Source organism: Struthio camelus, chromosome 4, assembly GCF_040807025.1.
Source record: "Struthio camelus isolate bStrCam1 chromosome 4, bStrCam1.hap1, whole genome shotgun sequence".
In the NCBI taxonomy this organism is placed as follows: domain Eukaryota; kingdom Metazoa; phylum Chordata; class Aves; order Struthioniformes; family Struthionidae; genus Struthio; species Struthio camelus.
In genome coordinates, this window is record NC_090945.1 from 10,535,815 (window position 1) to 10,562,502 (window position 26,688).

Below are 26,688 nucleotides of genomic sequence, written 5' to 3' on the forward strand. Positions count from 1 at the left end.
TTTTTGTCTTCTCTGATTGTTAATGCTTCTGCTCTTAGTGAAGGTCATAGACCATAGCAGTTGTTGGAAGCACTGAACGCTGGGTATCAGAAGAGACTTATAGATGTTCAGAAGCAGAGGTAAGTTTAAAAAAAATTACCAGAGGAAATGGTACTCCATGTTTAAGCTGTGAGAATTATTTAAGTTGTTTACTTTGGAGATTGGGTCCTACTATGCAGTAGTTGCAGAATATTGGTAACTAGGCATTATGTCACATGAATGGTGATGGAGAGCTTGTACACAGCACAACTCCTAGTACGCTGCTCTGAAAATTTACCCCTGGACAGCCATTCCAGCATAATTTCACAAAGCGTGTCCTGCTAACCAAGGAGGAAATGGTACTAGAAGGAGTTGTGATATCTGAAAATGAGAAGGATCTCTCGGGGAAAAGGATGGTGTCTCTGTCAGACCTGGCAGCAAGGCAAAGAGGAAAAAGAAACGTAGTGAGGTCTTAACTCGAGTACAGCTCCAGAAATGTTTTGAATGTTGCCGTATAAAGAACAGAAAGGCACTGCTTTTGGTAACTAGTGTTGAATGTGGACAGTTGAAATTCCCTGTCTGCCTTCTCAGGGTAGTAAAGGAGCTACAGGCATTCAGTGCCAGTGATAGGAGTTATCTGCCATCTCTCTGACTGTGCAAAGGCCAAAGAGGAAGTGAGGCTGTAAAGGAGCGAAGGGAAAAGGGAGCAATAGAATCATGAAGTTTAGTCATTGTTAAGACAACAGAGGGAGTGGAGAAGCTATGAGAGAGGAGAACGCAGCTCTTGCTGCCTGTCATGCCTTCGTCATGGTGAAGGTGGGATGTTTTTTCTATACTGCTTGCCCTGGGATGGTAAGGAAAGTGCACAAAGAGTAGGAACTGGGTGATGCACCCCACACACAAACATGTTACTCTTTTGTCCGTGTTTTTGCAAAGGAGTCTAGCTGGCAAATTTATCCTGTGCTGTACTTGCTGCTTCTCAGCATTTCACAGACACTGCTGTCTGACTGACCCTTTCATTTAATCCCAAATAAATTTCCTCACAGTTAGATATGGTTAGTACAAAAATCCGTGTGGTTTCGCAAACCAAGGACATAGGGAAAACTTAAAACCATTATTGAATACCTCGGTTAATTAAGGCAATATGTGGTCGTGGCTTTTTGGATAATCCCTGCTCAGTCTCCTTTTTTAAGTCAGCTGCCCGGGAGCAGCAACACAAGTTCACGTATACTCAGTCCAAAAAGAGGGAGCATTAGTCTGTCAAATCAAGGTAGAAGTTTTGATCCCATTTGTTGTTGTTTTCTTTTTTTTTCTTTAGGGTGCCATCTTTCTACCTGGCAACAGAGTAATTGAGCATCCGTGCAGTGAAGAAAGTCCAGGAAAGTTCCTTTTTGAAGTTGTTCCAGGTAGGATATTCTACTCCTAAAAAGTCTTTGCAGTTTTGTTCTTATTGACAAATGACGGCTTCTGTTCAGCCAGAACAGACCCTGAAGGTGACTAACGATTCGATTTAAGGGGGAAAAAGTATTTAATTTTGTTGTAGTTCAAGTCAGAATATTTTCATGTTCTTTTTCATTCAGCTGTGGGCAGTGTAGGATTATTTATTTATTTATTTTTAATTTGTCAACATAAAATATGATTGTTCTGCAGCTAGGGATTGTGGCACTCAGCGATCCTGACAGTACCAGTGTACTTGGCAGTTTCTAAAAAAAGATGTTTTTAGATCCATAATCTAACAGAAGCGATCCATAATTTAGCAGCAGCAGCTTACCAGGATAGCACATTGGCTGATGGGAGAGGTGCCATCGTTTAAGAAATCTGCCTTGTCACTGTGGATGGATAAACTGATTGTAACAATACCAAGCGTTGCTGTATTGAAACCCTGCCTTTTCTTTTAGAGGGCATTTGGTTTTGGTTTTCTCTTCTTTTTCTTCTTCTTCCTGCGGGTGGATTTATCTGAAGAACATGATCCTGGCAACTGTGTGGTACTCTTGACTGCACCTGTTGCCTCAGTGGTTTACTAACCTTCTCAACACCTGATTAGCACACTGTATTAGCTCAATATTTTCTGTTAATCCCCCTATGACTTTCCGGCTTACCTTCCCCGTCATAGCCATTAAAAAAAGATAAGTTGAGGAAAATGTATCTTGGAACTAACCTCCATGTTGTTGCTCTTAAGCTGGCTGGGTGTCAAGTCAACAACCTAGTTGTCTTGACTCATACAGAGAGATTTTGGTCGTTTGTAGAAGTGTAAGAAATACGCAGTAAACTTGCAAGTTAAGGAGGCTAGTCACTCAGGCAAGGATGAGCAGAGCATGGCGGAACTTGCAGAAGCAGCTCAGTAGAGTGGCTTTATTTTTGTTTTTTTTTTTTTTACATATTCAGAGGAGCTTGGTTATGAAAGCTATGTGCAGTAAGGAGCAAGTAAGCAAAGAAAGTAAGCATGCTGAGGCCTTTTCACGCTAGTTCCAGTTGGAATAATTATACTTGAAAAAAATTCTTTAGCATGGTTCTGTAACTTTTTCGTATATTCAGAGTTTTGAAATAAGCATGTTATTAACACTGGAAGTCTTGAACTGGCTAAAATCCTACTCCCATTGAGAAATTGCTAAAACAGTTGCTTTCAATTGAAAAACTGCTCTTTTGCAGAACATTCAGAATGCTTTCTGACCTAAAATTTCTAGGCAAAATGGGGCTTCCAATCTTTAATGTTGTCCGTTAGACTTATATTTCTTCTGGCTGTTGTAGATAGGGAAGAGAGAAGCTAGGCTTATGCGATTGTAGGTGTTGCTGTTACTGAAGTATGGTCTACATCCTACAGTAATGGGTGGGGAGGGCGATATGCCAGGTGACCAAAAGTAGAAACGCACTGGATTAGTTGTGTTGCCCTCTGTTCTTGATAGACGTTACCGTGGGAGAAGCACCTTTAGTTCCCACTACAGGTTAAACTAGAAGAGGCTGCTGAGGAAAGGTACTAGATCAGGGTATTCCCATCTCAAAAAAGTTGCAGTGTTGCCTTTGCTACCATGTCATGCATGTAGATGTAGATAAGGCGGCTTTTGCTGAAGCCAGTGCTCTTCATGTCCTGATTCGTTTGGCAGCTTAATCTGTCTGCTAACGCTAGCTGTGGGTGTACCACTTATGCCTGTGGTCTGTGTGAATTTGGCATCAAGACGGGGTGCTGTTTTTCTGTAGGCTTGAAAAGTTTGTGGAATGTAGGCCTGGAAACTTTCCCGTTCAACAATACGGGCAGCTATACTGTGCCACTCAGCCAGGCAGCAAAGGGATCCCTGACCACATGGGACCTGATGCAGCCGAACTGCAGGAAGGTCACTCAGATGTATCTTAGAAGTTTCGCTATCAGGAATAAATCAGGCTGGTAACAGAATACTAGCAAATGTTAGTCATTTAAGGCTAGAACAGTCAAATAGTCTCTATCGTGAAGGCAGGCCCCTGTGTCCATGTTCAAGCACCTTCCTAAGAGATCACTCATTTTCATTTTCACTCATTTCACTCGTTTCCTGTGCAGGGTTGCCACAGACTCTCTGTGGAACATGCTCAGCATGGCTGAAGGTCAGGCTGTTTTTGTTGGCGGCAGAGTTTGAATGCTTTTATCTTAGTACCTGGCTGTAGTCTATGTTGTAGAGAGCCTCCAGAAAATGTTGTGGCTCACCCTGTTCCTGAGTTACCAGGACGTTGTTAAGTCTCAGCCAGCCTCTGTATTGTTTCTGCTCCCATGGTTTTGACTGTTCCTGCCTGTTTTGAGAAGTATCAGCAGCTCTCAGTATGTTTCCTTCCAGCTGAAGCTCTTATGTGCCAAGCCTCAGCCTCAGGTGATCTTTCACGCTTGAGCTATAAATGTAGCTGCTGATGGGAAGGCTGGCTGCTGCATAACTGGTGGACAGTGCTGATGAAGAGCCCAGCCGCACACGTGGTTTCCACAAACATTGGTTATGATGTCTTTCTCTGCAGCCAAGTTGATAGAAAATAATTTCATAGCTGGACTACCTTCATAATTTGTCTGGAATCTCCCTGAAAATCGGGTAGTGTGAGGGGGTTTTTTTGACTCTAGGTTTTTGTTTGTTTGCTTTTGATTCTAAGTATAAGAATCTTTTTGATTTGATTGTGTTTGGGTAGCACCAGCATATTTGTTTTCCCTTTGTGAATAGGTATGTGGTTATAGTGACTTCACAGTGGAGCAATTTTCCTGGTGGGATACTGTGCCAAGGATTCATGAGAAAAAGTGTTTTTGGGAAATCAGATTGGACATTTCATGCCATGGCACTCATATTTCAAAGATCAAATTAAAATCAAGTTCCAATCCAAAGACTGACTGGGAGGCAGTTACAGTGCTTTTAGAAGTGTTGTTAGCTGTATGTAAGGCAAAGATGAAGTGATCTTTCCTGCCCTTGCTGTATCACTATTGCTACTTACGGCACTACTGTCAGCGTTTTGTAATAGAGCTGTTTGTCATCTGTATCCTCTTAGTGACTCGTAACAGTCAGCTTTCTAGTGGGACTGCACCAAAGTTGAGCTCATAGGGTGTAATAGAGAAAAATACATGGTAGCCAGGGCTCTATTCAGCCCTTTTTAATTTTCATGCCTGAAAATAGCTACGTAGCAACAAGAGCTACTTGCAGGGATTTTTCTTTGTCAGTCTAGCTGAATATTGTGTTAAATGGAATAGCGCTGAGGCTCACCTCTCTCTTAATTTTACTTTCTTTATGTTAGAAGTTGAATTAACGTTATAATCTCAAAAGCAACAGTGGCAAATCCTCTTTTTGCCTATAACATCTGTGGGTGGCCTGAAAACTTGTGTGCGTGTGTGTTTATTGGTAATATATGCAAATTATTTGGGGAATGCACGTGGGAGCTGTTTTATAGTATGAAACAAATCCTCTGTACGTGGCTGTCTCTGAGGAGAAATGTATTTGTGGAGACGAGTGTCTTGCAGTTGTGTTGATGCTGTAATTAAAATATAAATGCATTTAATTTGCATCAAAAAACTCTGTTCGTTCCTTAAGGCATGACATAGTTTCATGCTAAAATTATTTCTTCCTTCCTTGCTTTTTGGCTGTACTAACGAAGCTACTTCACAAGAGTTCAGCTGTTACTGTATAGCTTGAGGCCCATATGCTTCCATGCGAACGTCTTCTGTGCCAGAGTCAGTATGACCATGAAGTGATTAGTGATGTCTCAGATTTGTTTTTTCAACAGCCTTTCGTGTGCTCAGAAGAATGTTTCATGTTACTTCCGGTGATGGTTTCAGAGTAGCAATTACATAGTGACTGACTGGATGGAAACGAAATAAGAGATGCTTTGTAAAACCTGCATCCATCCTTATTCAACAGAAAAGCCTTGCTAGATGAGACTTTAAATTAGATGCCTTCTTAAGGGGAAATGTGCGATGGCTAAACTATGCAGTTGGGTTTGTTCAAATCTCTCTGTTTTATTAGCTGCATGAGTTGAAAAAATAAAATAAATTTGTACAGCCAACAGAGTTACAGGAGGGGAACAAGCTGAATTGCACGCTGTATGCCAATAGAACAATTTCTTCAGTTACTTTTTTCCTTTGTAAATTACAGACCAAGTTGTGTTTTTTGTTTTTCTGGGTTTTGGTACTTGCTTAATAGTACACGGGAACACATTTCAGCCTGTGCTTATCTAGGAGATGGTTTTTCTTAGTGTGTTGATCAAGTTGCTGTTGGTGCCTTCTCTTCATCTGTGCGCTTATTTTTGTTGTTAAGTGACAGAAGGTTTGGTCGATTATGATTCTATTAATACGTGACACACAGTCAGAGCCCCCTTGCAATTGATTTTATGCTGAAATCCATGACACTTGAGACCTGCAAATTTCTTCTCAATGAGATAGCAGTTACCCAAATCTTAACCCCTGTTCCCCAGTCATAAACCCACAAAAAATTTGGAACACGTTCACCTTGTTAGTTGACAGATATTTGAATTAATAAACGCTTGTATCTGAGAGTGGAAGTGAGCTGAGAGGAGGTAAGCTATGAGCAGCTGTCATTGGAGAGCTGCTTGAGAACCATATAGATCAGGCAAGTGTTAAAGATGACCCAAGTTTCTGATGCACTTAGGGCATTAGGAAGTGAAGACAGGGCAAGGGAAAGTAGGTGTCCCTGTCTAAACGGTTATGTTTTGGGCAAAGGGAACAGAGTGCTAAGGCAGGGAAGGCTCTCCTTAAAGTATTGTTTGTTGTCAGTTAGTGTTCTGCAGTGTGTGAAAGAAAAATTCAGAACCTGCACGACAGCTAGGGATTTTAGCTCCTGGGGAAAAGATGCATCCAAAAAAAGGTTAAAATAAAGTCTCTTTGTGTGTCTCTGGGAAGCTTTTGTTACCTGAGAACTTGACAATGCAGTTTATCTGTCTAAAGCAACTCTCAGAGTTAGGTTTCTCCTTCCATTTGTTTTTAAGCCACTTGCTTGTAATAGTAGTGATGGGATGGTTGAGGCCTTCAGTTTGAAGAATCATTAGTAGATGTTCTTGGGAGAAATTCTGGTTTAAAGAAGATGCAGAGTTCATTTTACCGCACTTGGAGGTTAGTTCCCTTAGAGCCATGCTGCTCGTTGGGACCCTTGCTCCTATGACAAGTTACACGCCTGCAGGTCGAGGGCGATTCTGGCACTGTTTCTTTCTTAGAGGTTACTCAGTTTGTTATGAAATAGCTATAATATTTCAGAGAAGATATTTTTTCCCTGCTGCTCTTTTTTGTGCACCTGTATTTCTGCTGAATTCACATTTGTATGGCTCCTAGGCTACCTTGCTATTCATCAGGGACCACGGGGCCTTTCTCGGGTAATGGATGGTGGAGGCCACCTTCAGCGCTGTGTGCTTTTGTTTAAGATCGGTTCGTCAGGCTTGAGAGCTGTAGTCGAGAAGAGAAGCCCAGACACGTTGCTGAAGAAAATCACACCGTTTCTGTCACTGCCTGGATGAGATTTGTACATAGTTTCTGTGTATACATATACTCAGAAAGCAGTTTTCTCTGTGATCAAGTTATGCCACAGAAGTGTTGGTTCCCTTTGTGGCACTAATTGGAAACGGGCCAAAATGATAACTGCAATGAGCCACTTCTGCTTCTTCAAATAAAGAGAAATACTGGCTACAAATCTAAAGTATGGTGTGTGCCTCCCTGAGTGTTTCAGCTTGGAAAGCATGTTAAGCAGAAATGGTTTCACTAGATGCTACGTGCAGGCTTGTCTGAGGACTTAGTTTTGACTCTCTGGAAGTCTTTCTCGTTGTGATATTGTTCAAACATTTGACTGCTTTTGTGTCTCAGCTTCTCTCTCAAGAATTATTTTCAGGTAATTCAGGAGTCTGTGGGTAGGTGTTTTATCAACTGATCTTTGGAAAGTGCTCTCAAATGCTACTGTAGAAAATACCCTACTCAGTGTTTTTAATGTTATTTTGAAGGACTCGAGTTGCTGCCGTTCGCAGCATGTTAGAATCACATTTTTCTACCGTAAAATTCTTATGCTGCATTTTCTTAGACCAGTGTGCAGTCTGTCATCAGATTTCTAGGCTGACTAAGGATTTGTGAAGTCTTTGAATACAGCGCATTTCCCAAAGGCCTGTGGCTTTCTTAGAGAATCTCTGCAAGGGAGTGAAATACTAATTCCCAGAACATTTTGAAATCATCAGAATGTGGGGTGATTTTTTTGTTTGTTTTGTTTTTCCCGTTAGCCAGGAGAGAGAGCGCGAGGTGTCCACAGACCTTTTGCTTTTTCTTTCATCTTGTTTCTTTTCTTCTTTTTTTCCTCTTTCTTTTAATTGCATGCCATCTGGTGAATGAAGTTTCTTGCAGGTTAACTGTCCTGGTAGGGAGCACGAGGTGGGTTTCGGGGTTTTTTCGTTTTTGTTTTTTATTTTGAGGGGGGTTTGCTTCCTTTACGTAAAAGGTTGGATAATAAGCTATTTTGCTTCTAGTGCTGCAGTAGGCTTTTACTCAAGGCAGACTTTTAGTTCCAAATGACAGTGTTGCATCATTTTCTTGGGAAAGCTAACTTACGTTTAAGTCAACTTAGATTGCTTGGGTCTATGCTCTCATGAGCGTGAGTCAAGAGGAACTGTTTTGCATCTGTATGTCATACTCTTTCCCTGTCTGTAAACAGTCCCTTCAGCATCCAAGATTAATGATTGCCAGTGTGTTGCCAAACTCTTAACTCTCAGTTCCCTATTGATATACAGTGTTTAGCTCTCTGCAAATTTTGCCATGAATGCTCAAACATCTCAAATGGGAAGACTCTGCTAAATGATAATTCTTGTCACCTACTGATTTGGAGGATTGTTAATCGAGGGTCCGTCAGGTCTTGGAAAATATGGGTTTATGTATTCACTTAATTTCCCCCCCTCCCCCAAATGAACACAATTAAGACCAAAACACTTTTTGGCCAAACAAGCAATTTTCTTTGCAGCGCTCCCATGTTCCTTAACAGGTTGGATACCCATATTTAATGGGATTTTCTCCATGTGTTGGGATGCAACTTATGCTGTTTAAACGTTTAAAGAGACGGCACAGAGTTGGCTTCTTGAAAATGTGCAAAAACAGTGCAGTTGAGATGCTGAATGCCACCACCAGACTTAATGCTACTCTTTTTAAGGCACTGAAAAGTAGCATTTGTTTTAACTTGCTGGGTCTGTAAACACTTTCTGTAGCCTCTCTTTTATTATTTTTTTTCTCTTGTGATAGAAATATTTTACAATTCGAGAGATCATATGACGTAAAGATGTTTATGCGAAGGGAAAGATGTGACTACAGTGAGACACACAATGGGGGACAGATCACTAGATGACGTATTGCAGTGTGACTGGTATAACTTAACCTGACGTGTCAGAAATGGAAGTGTTTTAGAGGGTTTTGAGCTCTGATATTTGGAACTAGAGCTGTTTCCTTTCCATAAGGATGTAGCCTTCTGAGATAAAAGGGGCTAGAATTGCCTAATTTGATCTCCTCAGGAGTAGTTGGCTATGTCAAGCGGGAGGATACATCCACACGTACTGCAAGTCTGTTAGTAGCTTTCGTGAAAGCTTAGCAAGGTGTTAGGAACACAACTCAGTAAACAAATTGCCTTCTCTTGCCTTTGGGAGAAACTTGTGTACACACAGAGGTTTCCAGCTGTACTTCAAAGGAACACATTCCTATAAAGCATGTGCACACACAGGCAAGCGCTGCTGTGCTCTCGCTATGTTTGCTGCCGTACAGATGCCCTGTATTCCCTTCACCATACGCATGTCTAACATAAAATTGATTCCCTTCTCTGTAAGATATAAAACCAAAACGTTAAGGGTTAAGCTAGTCTGTTGCGTTGGCTTGTTCCCTGCACTGAATTCCTATCTCCTCCTGGTGTGGCCCTGGTGGATTTAATTGGTGCTGCCACAAAGATGAATGCCTCCCCCAGCATGCGCTGACAGCCAGCAGTGCCTCTTCATTAGTCGTCAGGAGCACAGCACCTCAAGGGCATTGCTGATAACTGCCGACTGAACTAATTGCGCCTGTGATATCATCTGGAGGGAGCAGGCAGGCTGTTTAATCAAATGGGCACCAGCTTTACTGCACAGAGATATCCCCACATAATGGCATATTACCGTAATGCTGCTTTGAACGCTGTTCTTCTCCTATTGAAGGTCTCCTAAACGCCTCGCTGTTCTTATTATCATAGTGCTTTTTCAAAATTTTATTTGGTAGGGAGGCACCTCTCTGCATGCAGACATGTAAGCATGCTCTGTCTTGTCCTTATCCTTCAAAGGAAGCCGTAACAAATCTAAACTGCTTTTTTCAGTGAGCTCCAGAATTGCGTGGAGTCAGTGAGCCAAAGTAATGAAGCTGGCTGGAGCTTTGCTCCATCGCAATGTGCAGATATTTGTGATTCCCCTAGTAGGAGTGTCGTCTTCATTATTTCTTAGAAAAAGAAAACCTATACCACCCCCAGTCCTACATCCCTGTGAAATGGGATGGCAGTTCATGCCACCATGCCATTGCACCAGCACCATGAAGTATGCTCTTTTCAAGCTCGTTTCCCAACAGCTCAGTGCATTTAATGCCAATGTAAGCCATTTAGTTTCTGTGTTGTCGTGGCTACTGTAGTACACCAGGGTAATGCCCTGAATTCAAGATACCTGCTTTTTATCCTAGTTTTAACAATGACTCACTATATGACATTGTGCCAACGACTACCTGTGCCCTTGTGTCCACATTCGTTAAGTTGAGATGATATTTACATACTACTGGAAAGCACAAGTTCTTCAAATTGATGATGTTCTGGAAGTGCAAATCTGAATTAGAGATAGACCCAAAGTTCTTTCATATCCTTTATACTAGGGTGTGGTTTTGTTTGTTGGTTTCATTTTCACGTTTAGGTGTGAGGAGATTCCTGAATTTTGATGCAGACTCTGTGGGGCTACAGATAAATCACGTTCCAGCTCTCTGCCTCAGGAGACTATTTTTGGCTTGAATCAGTTGTGAAGCTACAGCGGGTCTTCAGCAATGTCTGTGTTATGTTTGTTTGCTATATGCCGTGGGCCCAGCATTTCACTTGTCAGTATGAAATCATGTTTTCTCATACTTCTGGGTTTTTGTAGTGTGTAAATACAAACCTGATTTCTCAAAACAAATTACGAAGAAAATTGCTTTTTTCTTCCTAACTGCGGTGTGCTGTGAAGAACATCTTTCGCTACTAGCTTCATTTTTTCTGAGCTTCAAATGTTTCCCTTTAGTGCTGAGATCAAGAATGCCAGTGAAGTAATAGATGTATGGTGTTGGATATACATTGTTCAGGACGTTGATTTTTGACTCATTTCATTTCACCATTATGCTTGGCATATCATAAAGCACCCCTTGGAACTTATGCTCCCAAACAGGCTAACGTGAAACAGGAAGACAGTAATGGGGAAAAAAACAGAGGCAGCAGTAATTCAAGTGTTTCAAGCAAATATTTTCTTACGCATACTTATTCCTGGCACTCTTTTGATGCATCATAATAATGATGGTTACTGTACTGTCTACCTCTTCTTACAGAATTGAAGATCCGTCAGCTTTAAGTCAGTGTGCAAGGTTTTATGCATGTGAAGATGATTTTTTTATTATATTTCTGTCCATCCTCTGAATTTCAGCTGTTAGAATGTGATGGGTACTTGATTACACCAAGTAATAGAAATGTCAGTGTAGGAAGAAGCGAGATAGAAATGCTTTGGAGGGATGCTCTGTGGTGTAGATGTTAAAGCTGTGATTATCCGGTAGGGTGTTCTGTAGGGCAGACGTCTGCCAGCCTTCTCTGATAATAATAATAATAATGAATTCTAGTACCTCATACTATTCAGCAAGCGTCTTAGTCATTGAGAAAAGTAAATCAATTAGAAGTAAATCAATTAAAAGCACGTACCTCCTCTGTGAAATGGCTGCTGGTATCCCACTCCTAACAGCAGGAAAAAAGAGAACAGATGACTTACCGGAAGCCCTGTGGCAAATTGGTCAAGTCTGAACGCGGTTCTGGCCGAGTCCTGCCCCACGCTCCCACCTCTTGTTCCTCCTTAGCACACCAAGAGTATGTGCCCCAGGCCCCCAGGTCTGGGCGGTGACACTACACACTCATCAAAGTGCTCTCATCCCTAGAAGTAGGAGAGTCTAAGTAGCAGGGCCTGCAGACTTCATTTCAATTAAATGATCATTTAAGCCAACCGTTTATCCTCAAAATGTGGTGGTGGTTAGAGCCTAAGTCTTCTGGATGGAAGTTGGCTCACTTGGCTAAAGTTTACAGATCTTAGGGCAGATTTGCTTCCTATTGTATCATGTGCTTGGAAGGTGTTTGCTGTCGAACCTAATCCTCTGTGCTATAGCCTTGCTAAGAGAGGCTCAGAAGTCCTTTGGACTTTGTTCCTTCTTGGAACATCAGTTCTTATTTAAAATGTCTCCTTTATTCTCTTTCAGTCTTGTATTAGAGAAGTGGACAAAACTTGTAAGCCATGGGTGAGCACAAGGCCTTTACTTTCCTTAATGTCTTCAGCACAGCTGTCAAGTCTGAGGCTGAAAAGCAGAGTTTCTATTTCATATCTACCAAATTGACAGCTTTATCATGTAGTAGTCCTTAGCGTTGATTTTTTCATCAGTGTGGTGAAAGCCAGGTTAGCCTGACTTTTCTCTTGAACGGCAAAAGAGAACACTTGTGTGGGATACTGTGGGATTCTGTGGCTGTTCTCCAGCTGTGGTGCGACACCAGAATGCTGTACCCAGGAGCTGTCAGGCAGATGTGTTGGTCTGCTGAGTGAGGGACTCACCAGGACTGGAAGGTAGAGAAGGTAGAGCAGTTTGTCATCCTTAAGCATCCTTGCCGTATGCTCCGACTCAGTTTCTTTCTCAAGTTGAAGCTGTAGCACTTTGCATAAATGTTTGTCCCCTGGGCTAGGTAATTAAAAGTTGGAGGCAGTCCTCTACTTAGGTCTCTTCCCTGGGTTGCAGCACTTCACCAGTGAATGTTTGCTTGTTTCTACCGAGCAGACATACAGCTGATAATTCATATTTGAGATTGCAGTCTTGGGATCACATCCTTGCTCCAAGTCACACAGATTAGGGATAATCTGAATCCAGATATCTCCTGCTGTCAGCCTTCCATTCTTTGCCTTTTCCAAGACCCTGGAAACCTTATCTTTCTCTAGGCCTCTCGCGTTTGCCATGAACTGTCTGGCTCCGATGAATTGGCGTTGTTCTTTAGGGAAGAAAAAAAAAACCAAACCTATCTTACCAGAAAACTTCAATCGGCCCTGCACAACAGCATTTCCCCACTGAACTTGTGCAGCATAGTTCTCGTGGTGTTTTGTGTGATTCCTTCCATAACTTTTCAATATGTTTCTGGGTGCTTTACCTTCATGGCAGAAGAGATCGCAGTGCTGAGCGTGGGGAATAAGAGATGAAATGCGTTCAGGATGAATGTTTTTGTACGTGAAGATTTTGTGTCATCTTTCCTCATGGAGTCTCTTAGCTTCTACTGTTACTTGCGGGGAGTTAAATCTGTTAGCTAAAATGTATGTCTTTATACAAAGTTGGTGTGTTGAACTGTTGGGAAGTCCTGAGGTCATCTTTTCTGTGCTATTTTTCAGACTGCCATGATATTTGTAGTTTCAGTGAATGGTTAACTTTTATTTTCTGGCAGAAATAAGGAGGACCGTGTGATTGATGTATGTTTGTGAAGAGACAGCGTCAAACTTGAGATCTGACAGTCAGCCTTGTGTTTTAGTGAGGCTGGTCTACAATTTCGCTGATGATTTATGAAGTAATAGTGTCAAGGAGCTATAGCAGTGCTTGATGGCGTTATGTTGACTTCTGCTTCGTACCAAACAAGATTTTCCTGTGGGAGGAGGAAAGGGACTGTTGCTCTGTGTTGAAACAAGCTGTACCCAGTAGCTTATGTTCCCAGTCCACGTTGTGCATTGCAGGCTGCCCATGTGTGGGGGCAGCCTGCCCTTTCGTCTCTGCGCTGGCTGCGTGCAGTGAACGAGCTGGAGGGAGGTTCTGCTTTGTAAAGAGCTTCTTTCAGGGGCAACTATGGAAAATGTGACAGCCTCGTCGGCTAATCTGCTGCATGCCGACGGGGAGGAGGGAAAGGAAGGAGAAGGAAAATACCCAGGGAGGGTGATCTTTTCCGCTTGCCAACTGCAGCGCTAGAGCTATGGAGTCTAAGGGGAAGACGCCATCTGCTACCATTTGGCATGATTTGGTCACTAGCGCACAGAACACAGTATTGTCCTCGACCTTGGCAAGAGGAGCTGGCACCATGCCTGCTAGTCTGCTGTCCTTGAGAACAGATAGGAGCGGGAGGGGCGTTGTGGTAAAATAGCAACCACGTCTGTTCCTTTCATGCTGCTGCAGTGTGACTACTGGGGGAGAGGGGCAGGGGAAGCCTCGGAGGCTGCGAACCTGTCAGGTCGTGCTGCGAAAGAGCACGTTTGTGCTGGGAGCAAGGGGTCCTGCTCACCTGTGATGCTAGCGAGGGGCCCCCAAACCATGGTAGAGTGAAGTGCCTGCTAAGGACAATAACACCATTAAAGCCCTTATTAATGTTAGAGGGTGATAACAGGCAGTTTATACAGAATGATGAGCGAATGAGCTGGCCGAGTGGAAACCTTGCTGAACTTGAACAAACGTCCCCAAACAAGATTAGCTACACCAGGGCCTGGTTTTCTTCAGAAGGACAGAGCACCCGCAGCCTCATGCATTTCCATCTGTGCTGTGGGTCACTGTCGTTTTTAAGAGGTGGGCCTCGTTTTCTAGGGACGGAGGAAAAGAGAGCATAGGCTTATGGAAAAACCTCAGGTAAACTACCTAAGCCATCAGGTATGTTTTTGCTCAGACAGTAAAATACTGCTACCTCAGCATGTGAAGAAAATACCACGGAAGTGGGAGAGGGTACTTTCAGCAGCAGGCAGGATTAAGAACCATGAAATCCAAGTATGAGAGAGAATGATTGGAGCTAAGGAGAATAAATAATGGAATTAAAAAACAATAGGCTACAAAAAAGGCATATAAAATGAGTGTTCATATCAGGGAAAGTGAAATAATTTGGTCCATACCCTTCTTCCCTGTCAGTCAAGAGTCAAGCTTAGATAGTGGTGAAAGAACCAATGATATAAAACTTATTTTAAAAAGGTGTGCATGTGAATGAGCACTGTCTTTCCTTTTCTGTTATGGCAGCAGAGCACTCAAGTAGTAGTGAAAGAGAGCCCAGGCAGGAAGAGCAGCCTGCAATTTACTAGAGGCCTGTGATAGATAAAAGCATGTTTAGGTTCCATCTGTTCCGTTTTGGATGATGCCGACAGAAGGATCATAGCTTTGGAAGGGATGTATATTTGAAACCACTACCATTTTTAGCTGTTCCAGAATTCTTCTCAGTCTGTTTATTGGACGTGTGTTTCTCTGTTTGATATGCGTTGCCAGATACACTGCAGGTGTTGGTTAGCTACCAGCATTAGATAATGCTAGGCTCTCCTCACTGGCTTGCTCTGTTCTACTGCTGTGCTTGCCATCGGAACGATGGGAACTGGGAATACTTAGAGAAACAATTTGGCACATTTCGGGTGACTGTCATTTTGCTTTCCTGAAACTATATGCGTAACTTTCTTATATTGTATGTGTATGAAGGATTGTACGGAGCAAGTATAGCTTGCATAATGCTGAAGAACTTAGCTGTTCAACTGCATTGGATTATAGAAAACTTAATTTGCCAAATACAATGTGTTTTCAATGATTACTGTACTGTAAACGTTATTCTTATTTTCTTTTGTGTGTGTGTGCTGCCATGTGATGAAAATGAGAATTTCAAGCGAGTCTTCTGTAATTCTACTTTAATGAGAAAAAAAAAGTGAATTGGAAGCGGGTAAAACCATGCCCCACGTGATCCTAGCACTCAGCAATTTTTACTGAACAGTGGGAAGAGGTAAGCAGCACGGACAGATACGAGAGCACGGGATGGTGCTTCGGAAAGTGGTCGTTATGGCAGCAGTTGGGCATGTGGACCAGCGTGTCTTTCCTGTAGAGATTTGTTCTTTCTGCATGTGTCTAGAGGCAGTCCTTGTGGATCTAAGAGCGGGATTTTTCCCCACCTGGCTCTAAATATATTTGTTGTCGTTCCATATTAACCTTTGTAAATTTTTGTGATGCCTAACCAGTCTTTATTTAAAATGCAGTAATTGCTCTGTTGGCTCTAATTGCATATTTGGGATTGTCATTTAAAAGCCTTGTTAAAGGCAAGTTAGACTTCAGTGCACTAAAATCCATTCAAAGAATCCCCAAGGGCTTTTTGCATGTCAGTGCCTTTTAAAGCTGTGTAGATTTGCAGGGAAGTGGGCTCTTTTACAGAAGACACTCTTCTGCGGGTATGTGTGCATACTGATTTACTGTGTTTTGAGTACAGCTTTGTCCACACATGCAGATGGTGAGAGAAAAAAAATGTGAAAATCATTTTCCAGTTGAAAGTGCTTTTGATCTCCTGGGACTCCTATGTACTTCAGTGATAAAACCACAATTCAAATTCTTTTGTCAGAGTGTGAACACCGGAGCTGGAATAACTTAGGTTCATGTTCTCAAAGTACCATTCTTTGTTTGACCTGAAGTACTGTTAAATCTGCGGCTTTTAAAAATGTGTCAGCTCTTTTAATTCCTGTTCTGTTCTAACAGCACCAATTAAACATCTATGTGTTATTTAAGATAAATAGATGGAGAATACTCCCTTGAAAATGCCATGAAGATTCAGTCACGTTCATAAGTTGCCTTGCTCAGACAAAGGCTGGGGAGACATTTAATAAGGCTTTTTTTCCCTACAGTAATTAAATGATGTCTGACTGATGACACCATAATTCAATAGATTAAATTGCCGTGTGAAAAGATACAATCTATCATGCAGAGGTGCGCTTCAGTAAATAGTAGGATTGGATGGCACGTGCGACTCCTGCCCTAATTCATGTTAGCCCTTGGGTAAGTCTCTTGACTCCTCTATGCCGCAGAACCTCTGTGTCTGAAATAAAGGCAACAGTGCATAACTGTTTTTTTTGAAGTGCTTTGAGTTTCTTTGTTTAGAAACTGTATCGAGACAAGTGCAGGGTTACTGAGTTAAGTAAACCTCGTTGAACCTAAAACTGTCTTTTTGACTTGTCGCCATCTTTATTTCTGTAAGATTTTTTGATGATTATTTATTTTCGAAAGCACATAATTCCTACAACTCAAAGATGCACTAAAATCTTTAGCAGTGGACATGCTCATTTGGACAACCTCGGCCTTGATGTAGCTGGGGTCCTCCTTGGAGGTCTGTTGTACTTGACCTGCTTGTGTTCAAGAGAATAGGTAAAGATTAAATACAGCACTTAGCTCTTCAGTTTGCTTCTTCCTATTTAGTGACACAACTTGCTGCAAAGAGAAACGTCAAGGTTTTGCCCTACCACTGAGTAGAATTCATGCTACCTTTAACAGTAATGCGAAAATTTCTTTTTGCTAAGCGATGACAAGATCCATGCTCTGTGGAGTGTATGCCACTCTTCTAGTGGTTACTTCTTTCTTTAATTTATATACTGCAGTTGACTGATCTGGGCCAACTCTTCGTAAACATAATACCAGATTTAAACCCAATTTTTTTGACTGCCAGACAAAGACATGCCTGACCCCTCTCCGTTTCTGCTCCAGAGCAATATTTTGTTCTGCAGACAAGAACTTCTCTCCTCATTTCTGCTACTAAACTGGCCTATGTAATAGTCTATGTTGTTACACTGGTGGAAATGCTTAAGTATACAAAGAGATCAGCTTCCTCAGAATCCTCCTCTTTCTGCTGAGGTGGGTGACCAAGTAGTATATAAAACCCTTTCAGATGTGTAAAGATCTTGTAAACAGACTGAACTCTGCCCCTGATATGGTGCCAGGCAATTAGCTGAAAGGGCTGGTTCTTGGCTACTGCTTCCAACTTACCGTGGTTTTTATCACCTGCAGCAGCAAGCTGTGGTACTGTAGCCAGGCCTATGGCTGTTGCTGTACTCTGGGACCTTTTCCAGCTTTCTCTTTGCATGGCTAAAGGAAAGAATGGCAATCCCTTTTTCATCCTTGATTAGCCGTTTCTTGCTCTCTCCTGCATCTTTCTGCCTTAAAGCTAGCTCTGTTTCGGCCCACTCTGTAGTCCCCAAGAGTGGTAGCGCTAGTCCTGCATTCACGACACCGCATCCTGGTTTCTGTTGCGGTGTTTGTGAGGCAAATGGTTTCCCTTCACTAGCTACGTTGCTCTTGCTTACTGAGGCTGTCAGACAGCCTTACAAAAATGTTGCCCCTGAAAGCAAGGCATGGGACCCGTGTGCGGTAATGAAAAGGGCATTGTTATCCTCATGTTTCAGCGTCAAGGGCCCGTTATGGTAGCAGAATGTAGAAAGACTGATGTCTTGTCAAAATTCAATGGGACCTAAAAATCAGGGAATGCTATCCGTGCAGTTGATGAGGTTAATAAAGTTTAATTGTCTATGAGGTACTTTGCTAGGTAATGCAAGTCAAGTGCGTTGCAATGCTGCCCTCTGCAGCTTCTGTTTGTGGCAGCCGCGGTGGTCACAGTGAGTTGAGTTTTTAGTGAAACCCTACCTGGACAAGGCTGGAAGGCTATCCACCCTCAGGAGATGGATCTTTAGTCATTCACAATGCTCATTCCTTCCTGTTATCACCCTACTAAACTGACTTTCTGTGGCAGGCTCTCATTCACCCCAGTCAGCCTTTCCTCTTGCTGAGGACATTAGGTAAGCTTTTCAAGCTTTCCTCATGTGATCAAGTAAGCCTTACTTAGCCTGTGTTAATGACGCTTTCAATGTTTATGTAGACAGAATTGGCAGAGCTAGAGGAGTGACTTAACATGCAGTGGGTAAGCTGGGTTAGATACCTTTACATTTAGTCACAGCTGTGTTTTGCTTCCTATTAGTCTGTGTCTGCAAGTTCACACTTTGCCTATTAATAGTTCTGACAGCCCATTGAAAATACCCTTGGTGTTTTATAAATGGCATTTTTCATTTTGTCATGGAGTACAGTCCTTGCTTGAAGTAATATTAACGTAGAAGCATATGTGCTTGGCCCAATTTGCTAGTTTGTTTGGACCAGGTATTAGGATGACATTTTGGAGCAGAGGTTGGATTACCTAGTGTTTTTCACAGCTGTAAATTTGCATGAGCTGAAGAACAGTGGTTGGATCTGTTGATGTGACTTGAAAAACTCTCTCCTTTGTTTTTGATTCCATGCTGAATAGTCAAGTCTACTTAATTCGTTCAGGGTCTCACGCGAGCAAGGGATGTGGTGTTCTGCCACAAGGTATGCTTGGTTGCCTTACCTGTACTTGCTAGCGTGCGTAGCGGTAACGCGTATTTATCTTTGCTTTATTTCATCTGCCTTGTTCAGATACAGATGCCCTTTTACAAAGTTCGATATGTCGTTTTAGAGTCTGTTGTTACAGAGTCTAACCAAGCTCAGGTTGCCCAGTGTTTCCTTCCTTGTAAGTAAGGAGAGTTTGACCTTACTGTAGTGTGCTTGAAGCCCATCCCAGCAATGTAGTTAACTTCTTAGCAGATTGTGGGAAGTCCCTTAGCTGCGTGTATTATGACTTGGAATAATTTAGCTGTGCCCTGACTTTCAAGCTGGGGAATTCCGTTTTAATCTGTCCAGCAGTTTATCACTGTGTTTTTCTCAGCGTAGCTCTGTTCTTGATTTTACTAGTGTCATTTTTTCCGATGTGACTGTTCTACATGCAGAAATGAAACATGAACAATGAAATTATTTTGGGGAAGGGAGTAGGGAAACTCCAGAGATGTGTTTAGCTTGGTAGGTTTAAGTCATCGAGCTGTAAGGCTTGCAAAACCAATGTAGGATGCTAACTATTATTTTGATATTGACTTTATTATTTTGTAGTCTGAACTGTAAGCAGCATGATAGCCCAGCTGGCAGAGGCTGAGAAGTGTTTCTTTTGCAATCTCTAGTAAAAGTAAAGCTGTGCTGCCGTGCATTGGAGAGAACGGACAGACCAAACAGTTGATAGTAACAGATTGAGTGGGATACAGAGAACTCTGTTGATGAGTGAAGGTTCATCAGCATTTATGAACGTATATTGTTGTTTGATCATCTTAACAGGATGTGGTTGTAGATAAATACAAGGGCTAGCATGCGATATCCTTTTTTCTTAAGATTAAGAGCAGGTTCTGCGAATGCGTAAGTTTTCCAAAATTTGTTTTTTAGGAAGAGACTGGGAGAGCTTGACTATTGATCTGTCAGGAAGATTGCTGATACCAAAACAGGTTTACATCGAAATGAATGGAATTAATTGCATCACTGTGTGTATGTGAAGATTGCCTCTAAAGCTCAGTATCGATTGCTTGCTTAGAAATCTCCCTTTCAGGGTGAGATAGTCTAGCATTGGAGAGCAGCCCTTTCTCAGGGACCCGTTTGCTGTCCCCCAGCTAAGGGAGCAGTGTGGGTACACGCTCCTGCTCAGTGCGTCTGCAGGACAGTGCCACTGGCTGTCCAGCGTGGGTACACGCTCCTGCTCAGTGCGTCTGCAGGACAGTGCCACTGGCTGTCCAAGGGGTTTGCTTTGGCTGCTGAAGTGACCTGGGCCCAGCACAACCTGTTCTCTTCTGCCCATGTTGCCTGTCAAGAGCTGATGCTGACAGGTCCACCCGGACTCTGTCCTCTTTCGGTGGAGGAATGCTCGCTCTTTGCTAGGTCTGATGGCATTACTGTGACTGTCCTGGGGACTGCACGTTATTTGTCACCTGCTCTTAATTGTGCTTGTCAGTGAAACCATTTTCTAAACGATGTTATTAGTGTGAACCAAAGGGTTGAGAGAAAAAAGTGAGCAATGCTTTTGATCTTGGCTTTAGAAAATACAGCAAGGTTCCTCTGGCTACTCACGATAAAAAGAATGTCTTCAAACACCTTTCTTGCCTCTTTGTCAATAGTAATGCCTGATGTGCAAGTATCTAGGGTATTTTCTGCTGTAACCTGTAGAGAACAGTCCGATCTGTTTTCAGAGATGCTTGTTTTGAGCCTCTTAGGGTAAATACGTAATTCAAAGGCTGAGGCAGACTAACCTCATCCATTCAATGGTCAGCGTGCACTGGGACTCTAAAGATGGCATTGATCCTACATGGTATCATCTGTGTAAATTAAAGATGTGTAGGTTCCCTCAGCAGTTCACCAAGAGAAATCATCTTGTTAAGAAGTTTCCATTGAGCGTAGGGGGTAGCCTGAACAGACGGATGATTTTTCGTGGTCATCCCTAGATATTTTATCAGGTCATGGAAGCAGAACTGACAGGAGAATGAACTTGCTGAGTGTTTGATAGTATCCCACTAACAGAATGCTAAACCTGAGAAGCTATGACAGGCAGCAGGTAAATATATACTTAAGGATAGATTTACCCCATGGTTGTGACTCTCTTTTTGACAGGCATATACATCTTCAATTAAAAAAAAAACTCGTCCTCTAGAAGAGCAGCACCCACACACAGTTGTTCAGAGTTGCTGAGCGTTAAGTGTTTATTGTGACACTTGACCTTAATCTCTGTATAACTCTGGGAATACTTGAAGTCTGGCCCCAAAGAGTCTCGGTGCGCCTGGGAAATAGTTCTCATTTTATTCTTTTTCCATTCCATTTTTAAATGTTTACATTTTTAAAAAGGTTACAGTAAAATGTTGTAGATATCAAGCCAGCGTTTCACCTGCGTGATGTAAGGAAGAGAACCATGATTCTTAACCTGAGAGTTCATTTAATCATCTTTTGCAAGTGGTTTACAGGCAATACAGCAGCCTGGATCTAGTTGACCACGCTGCACAGACAAGTTCAATTCATAACATAGACCCTAAAATGCAGAAGTAGACTTTAGGTGTATTTCCCCCAGATGTTTAGTCTCAGGGGAGAGGGGGAAGCATGCAGCTCTGTGTCCTGACATGGAGGTGTGAGGAGAAGTTCAGGGTGCTGCTTTCTCTATGTTGTCTGATAGACAATATGCGATCCGGTGTCCTGTAGGGGAAGATGGTATTAAAATCTACTTTGAGCATATTACTACAGTTGAATTAATAAGCAGAGTGAATGGTAGGGCTAGAGGGAAAATGCCCAGTTGTCTTGGGCCTTCAGAGGAGATCAGATTCTCTGCACCACCCTGCATTTATACGATGTCCCACTCCAGTGTCAACTGGAGCTGTACGATCCTCTTACACTGCAAATGCATTACAGAATAAGTAGTACTACATGTAAAAAATGTGTGCGCCATCCTGGCTATGATAAAGAAATTATGCTGTCAGAATAAAAACTGAGGTGAGGAAATTTGGAATTGATTTTTTTCTAGTTGCCTCCAATTTCAGGCTCCAGAGTGACAGGTGTATAACTTGAATGGATGTAGAAGATAGTCCTCTAACCCCTTTCTGGTCATTGAGCCATTTCTTTTATTTGCAGTTCTGTAATACCCGGGCAAATTTATAGAGATGGGTTGGTGAAAGTCAGTATTTGATTTTTAGGTGATCTGGAAAGTTGCAGCTGTGTTGCTGTATGCCGTTGTTAATGCATGACAGCTTCCAAATACATCAAAATGTTAAGCAAATACTGACTTTTCCTCAGAGGTCAACGTTTTTTTCAGTATCCCCAAACCTCTGCATGTCATTATTAAAATAAATTTACCCCAGAAATGAACTGATATTTCTAACCTGTCAGAATCCTTTTGCAAAGTAGATTTGCACGTTAGCAACCTGCGAGGGGACTTACGGCATGATTGTTGTTGTTTTTAGGTAAGACATTTTTGCATGTATTTAAGGCACAGTAGTATGTATCAAAAATATACAGTTACAGAATTTTACGGCAGCATATCTGACTGGTTCCAGTGGCAAAATTCCCAGCTGGTTCAATATGAAAAAGATTGCAGCCTAAATGCAACAGGTTGTTATGGAAAATACCCTAAGAAGTTGAAAATGGAAAGAGAATTTTAGGCTGAAAATTGCCAAGTCTCAAGTTTGAATTTATCTGTAACAGCTGTATTTAAACACCCCCCCCCCCCCCAAAATCTTGGGGGAAAAAAGTCATCACAGGGACACAGGGACTTCAGTAACGACATATGGTCAGGAAGTCTGTTTCAGATTTTATCAAAAAGCTGTACGTGTAATAAGATATGCCGCAGCTCTGAGAGTATGTTTTCAAGTGGAAAATCAAACAATAACATTGAAAGTTTTCCTTTTGTTCCTTGTAGGTCTTATTACGTTGTAGAACTACATGAAAAGAAAAAGAAACCCACAGAGTCATGCTATCTAAGCTGTTCCTTGCCCATAATTTGTTATAATAAAAAATCACAGCAGAAGAGAACTGTGAGGTTGCGTTACCCCTGAAACGTACTGACCTTTTAAATAAGAATGAGATCTAAAATTTCGCTTTTCCTGGCTAGAAACCAGTGCCCTTTTATTGACTTAAGTAGAACAATTTTTGCAAAGATGATCAGGGTCCTGTTTCAGTGATAAGCAATACAATAAGGAAAGAATCTACAGAGTATGCGTTTATGTTCAGGGTGGGATGTGTGTGCGTTTTTATATGTATATTATATATAAGAATGTGCATGTATGTAGGTATGTATACTCGATATTGTGTATATATACATGCATGTATGTAAAGAAGTGAACTGTTTCGTGAGGTCAGAGTTTATGCCTGGTATCAATAAAATCCATCTGTGTTGTACCAGTCTTCAGAAACTTCAAAGAAACTCTTCCATTTCCCCCCGCCCTCCATTTTCCTCACCGAAATTCTCCTGGGGAAACTCTTCTATGTATAATGTATGCATATGTAGCAATTAACAGTTTTGTACATAGTGTAAGATTTTTCCGCTTGAATTTTTTCCCCTGAAACGTGAAATTGGATCCACCTATTACTGGATAGAAAAGTACCTCCTTTAAAAGGAAGTCGGTGTGGTCTACTCTTAATAAACCATTTGTCAGTTGCAGCAGGGCCACTTAAAGTATTGCTATTCTCTGCTTGTTCACTTGCACCCAAAAATTTGACATCTGTCTGGCTTTGGGAACCTGTTTGTTTTTTAAGACTGCAGGTTTCTCTTGGAGCGTGTGAGCTGCTGGAATTTTTTATTGGGGTAAATACAGAAATTTTTGTCCTGGATCCAATAAGCTAGTGTGTTTTTCAGCGTTCTGCACGTTATGAAATTGTATCAGTTTGTCCCCTGAGGCTCATCCAAAGATGAACTTAATGTTTTACCATTGCTTTAATGGCGGGAAGCAGAAGAAAAAGGGCATTTATGTACAAATGCTTTCCACTCTCAGAGTTGACTTTTTTTTTTTTTTTTTTGCCAGAATGATTTAGTGATAGCTGCTTAATGACTTCAAATAGCTCTAAAATAAACAGCTGCTCCCAATACCTCCTAGATAATATAAGCTATCAGCTCAATGATTCATGGCAGAGTGATTAGATTGCCTTCAGTACTGATGGAGGAACTGGGGAACTGTAAGCAAAGATACTTCCAAGAATTCGCTAACTAATATCAGCCTGATTTCTCAGAAATTCTGGACACTTGCTGCTCTGTTGTTCAGCTGTCTTATTTTTGGAATGTGAGGGTAGATGATTGGGGAACGTTTGTAACTTTTCCGAAGCACATGCAGTAGATGATGTGATGCTGCCCTGAGTTTTTACAGTGCTCTTCAGATCTTGATCCTACTGTTTTTCTAGAGAGACCGAATGAAGAGGATAGTGTGTTTGGTCTGTGGAAGTTGTTTCCTTGGTGAATAAGGACTAGCAGTTAAAGTGTATCCACATTTTTCTCTTTTCCTGATCTGCAGTGCATGGGAAAGGAAGATTGCCCAAGGTTTGGGAGAAAAGTGACCAACAAATCTTTCATAGACCCATGAGCTTCTGTTCTCAGCACTTGTGAGTGTTGGAGCCCATGCATAGTTGGCCAGATAGGGATTCTGGAAGCATACATTCAGGCATTTAAATGAATTGATGAGACGCTCATGGAAAAAACACCTGGGTCAATGAGCTGGGAGATGCTGTCTCTCACGGTGCTGTCTTTCTACTCCCTTCTGTTGATGCCCCTAGCTGCTTGGGGACGGTGGCCCTTGCCAGCTCCTGTCCTGCCTTTTGTTCCCATTGCTCACAGTTTCTTAGTGAGGAGGTCAAGGCTGTCAAAGCCAGCACTGCTGGTGGCCTGGGGAGCTCAGCTCTTCTCCTGCCGTGTATGCGTTTGCCCCAAGTCCTGTTTAAATCACTGGTGGGCTGTAGCTGAAACTTATTGCCAAGCAGCTACCTACTTTTGCAGCCCTTGCTGAGCTACTTGTTTTCAGGCTCAGATGCAGGAAGCTTTCTCTGCTGAAATCATGCATATTCCCAGCTGTGAAAGGTGCAGGAGCCTGCAAATGATACCTTACGCGGTTGGTGGAGCACTTCTGGAGGCAACACTGCTACGATTATTGACAGCCAGTTGATTTTTCACCTTTTTTACCTTGTACTGAGATAACCCTTGCCAATGCCACTAGCCAGACATGGCCGTAGTTTGAGTTGTTCAGTGTTTCTACTGCTGTGGTATCGATTGAGAGTAAAGAGCAGAGTTCCTGTAAGTGCTGAGCTGTCGACATTGCTTACAATTAGTCTTCCATCATCACTGGGGTGAGAAGGCCTGAAGGCTGTCCGGCTCCCTTTGGCCCATGAGTTGTGTTAACCAAACGTTGTGGCTTTCTCATGCTCTGTGTGGCACTCTTGCAGCTACGTAGCTAGCACATGTCCCATTTCAAATTGCGCAGGCACCCAAAAACCAGAACTAACCCTATTTTTCTCTTGGGAGTACAACTCCTTTACTAATGAGATAAACAGCAAGCTGGAAAGGATACGTTAAGGTAACGCGAATAAACGTCTGATCTCTCTGTTGCTTTTAACAAACGCTTACCAGACTATCCTTTCCTTCTTGCAGTGCAGATAACGTTGGTACATTCAGCCTGGCAGACGAGATGCCACTCTGGACCAGGAGGAGCTTTCTTAGACAGAAGTATCTCCTGGCATCTTACTTCATAAGTCGCAACTGATGTATATGGGCCAAATTCAAACTTTGTTGAAATCAGTAAAATGACTCCTTTTTCAATTGAACCTTGCCTCCAGAGAAACTGCCACTAGAATGGCACTGTTTTCATGTCTGATCCCTTCCTGCCTCTTAAAAGAGCCTCCTGTTGCTTATCACACAAGTGACTTTAAAGATAATTGAATTTATTGTGCTTTAGCAAATTGACTTAAATACGAATTTATTTAGACACCTAGTTTCCTGAGCAGGTATCTCCTCATGCTCTATTTCATTTGGTTGCTGCTTTACAGTAGAGCCAAAATTTCAGGGCAAATAATCAAGGTTCTTAAGTTATTGGGTTTTTGTTTCTGTGTTACATATATTCTAATAGTTGTGCTGTGTGAGCGAGATGAGGACCTGTTGTGCTAGTCGAAGAATGAAAAAGAGGTAAATGGATTTTAAATAAAAGATTAAAAAGGCAAACCACCTAGGAGTGGTGTGGCTCGCTGTAGCCAACGTATGCACTTGTGGATAATTCTTTGATCGCTTTCTAACATGCGGATAATTATCAGCTTTAGCAAACTGTCTTGCAGTCTACTGGATGTTGTCCAGTGCCCTGCTATAAGCAGGTGCTATGTTTTTGATAAGTTAGCAAGCAGGTAGTAGGCAGTAGGATTTGGTGGAAGGAGCACAGCCCTTTCATACGCTTCAGCTTTTGTAGGTGAAAAGAGTGTTGACTAGATGAACGTAAGAGAATTTTTGTCTTTACTTACAAGTTGCTGCAGCTAAGGCATTCCTGTCACCACGTTTGTCTTCCCCTTTTTCCCTCCTCCTTCTCCATGTGGTGATACTCTCAGTGCTTGGATCATGTCACTGCGTTCTTGGTGGTGATGTAAAGCACGTTGTTGCTGTGTTGTGGATTTATGACTTATAATGGTTGTGGTCTGAGTGTGTCATCGTTATTTCAGAGTTAAAATGTGTTTGGGAGCATGTGGACTTTGTTTTAATATTAAGCCTGTAAAATGAAAGAAGAAAATGGTGGCTGTAAAGGGAATTGGATTGTAAAACGAGAAAGTAGAAATAATTATCATTTTAGGTCTAGTTGTTAGAAAACCCTCACTTTTTC

General features: G+C 42.0%; 1 protein-coding gene across 20 annotated transcripts in view; it reads left to right on the forward strand.

The window, feature by feature from the left end:
* Positions 1–26,688, forward strand: part of ARHGAP24 (Rho GTPase activating protein 24) — a 256,751-nt gene that overhangs the window by 101,121 nt on the left and 128,942 nt on the right. For 15 of the 20 annotated variants that reach the window (XM_068941424.1, XM_009676535.2, XM_068941412.1 and 12 more), the window contains one exon: positions 1,337–1,424. The exons of 2 other annotated variants lie outside the window; for them this stretch is intronic. Coding sequence is in view for 11 of the 18 variants with exons in the window: in XM_009676535.2 (XP_009674830.2) it covers positions 1,337–1,424 (88 nt within the window). In the remaining 7 variants the exon portion in view is untranslated. Of the gene's footprint in view, positions 1–38; positions 120–1,336; positions 1,425–18,367; positions 18,408–26,688 lie in introns of those variants that run through there. 3 more of the 20 variants (XM_068941426.1, XM_068941421.1, XM_068941427.1) reach the window with 2 other exon arrangements.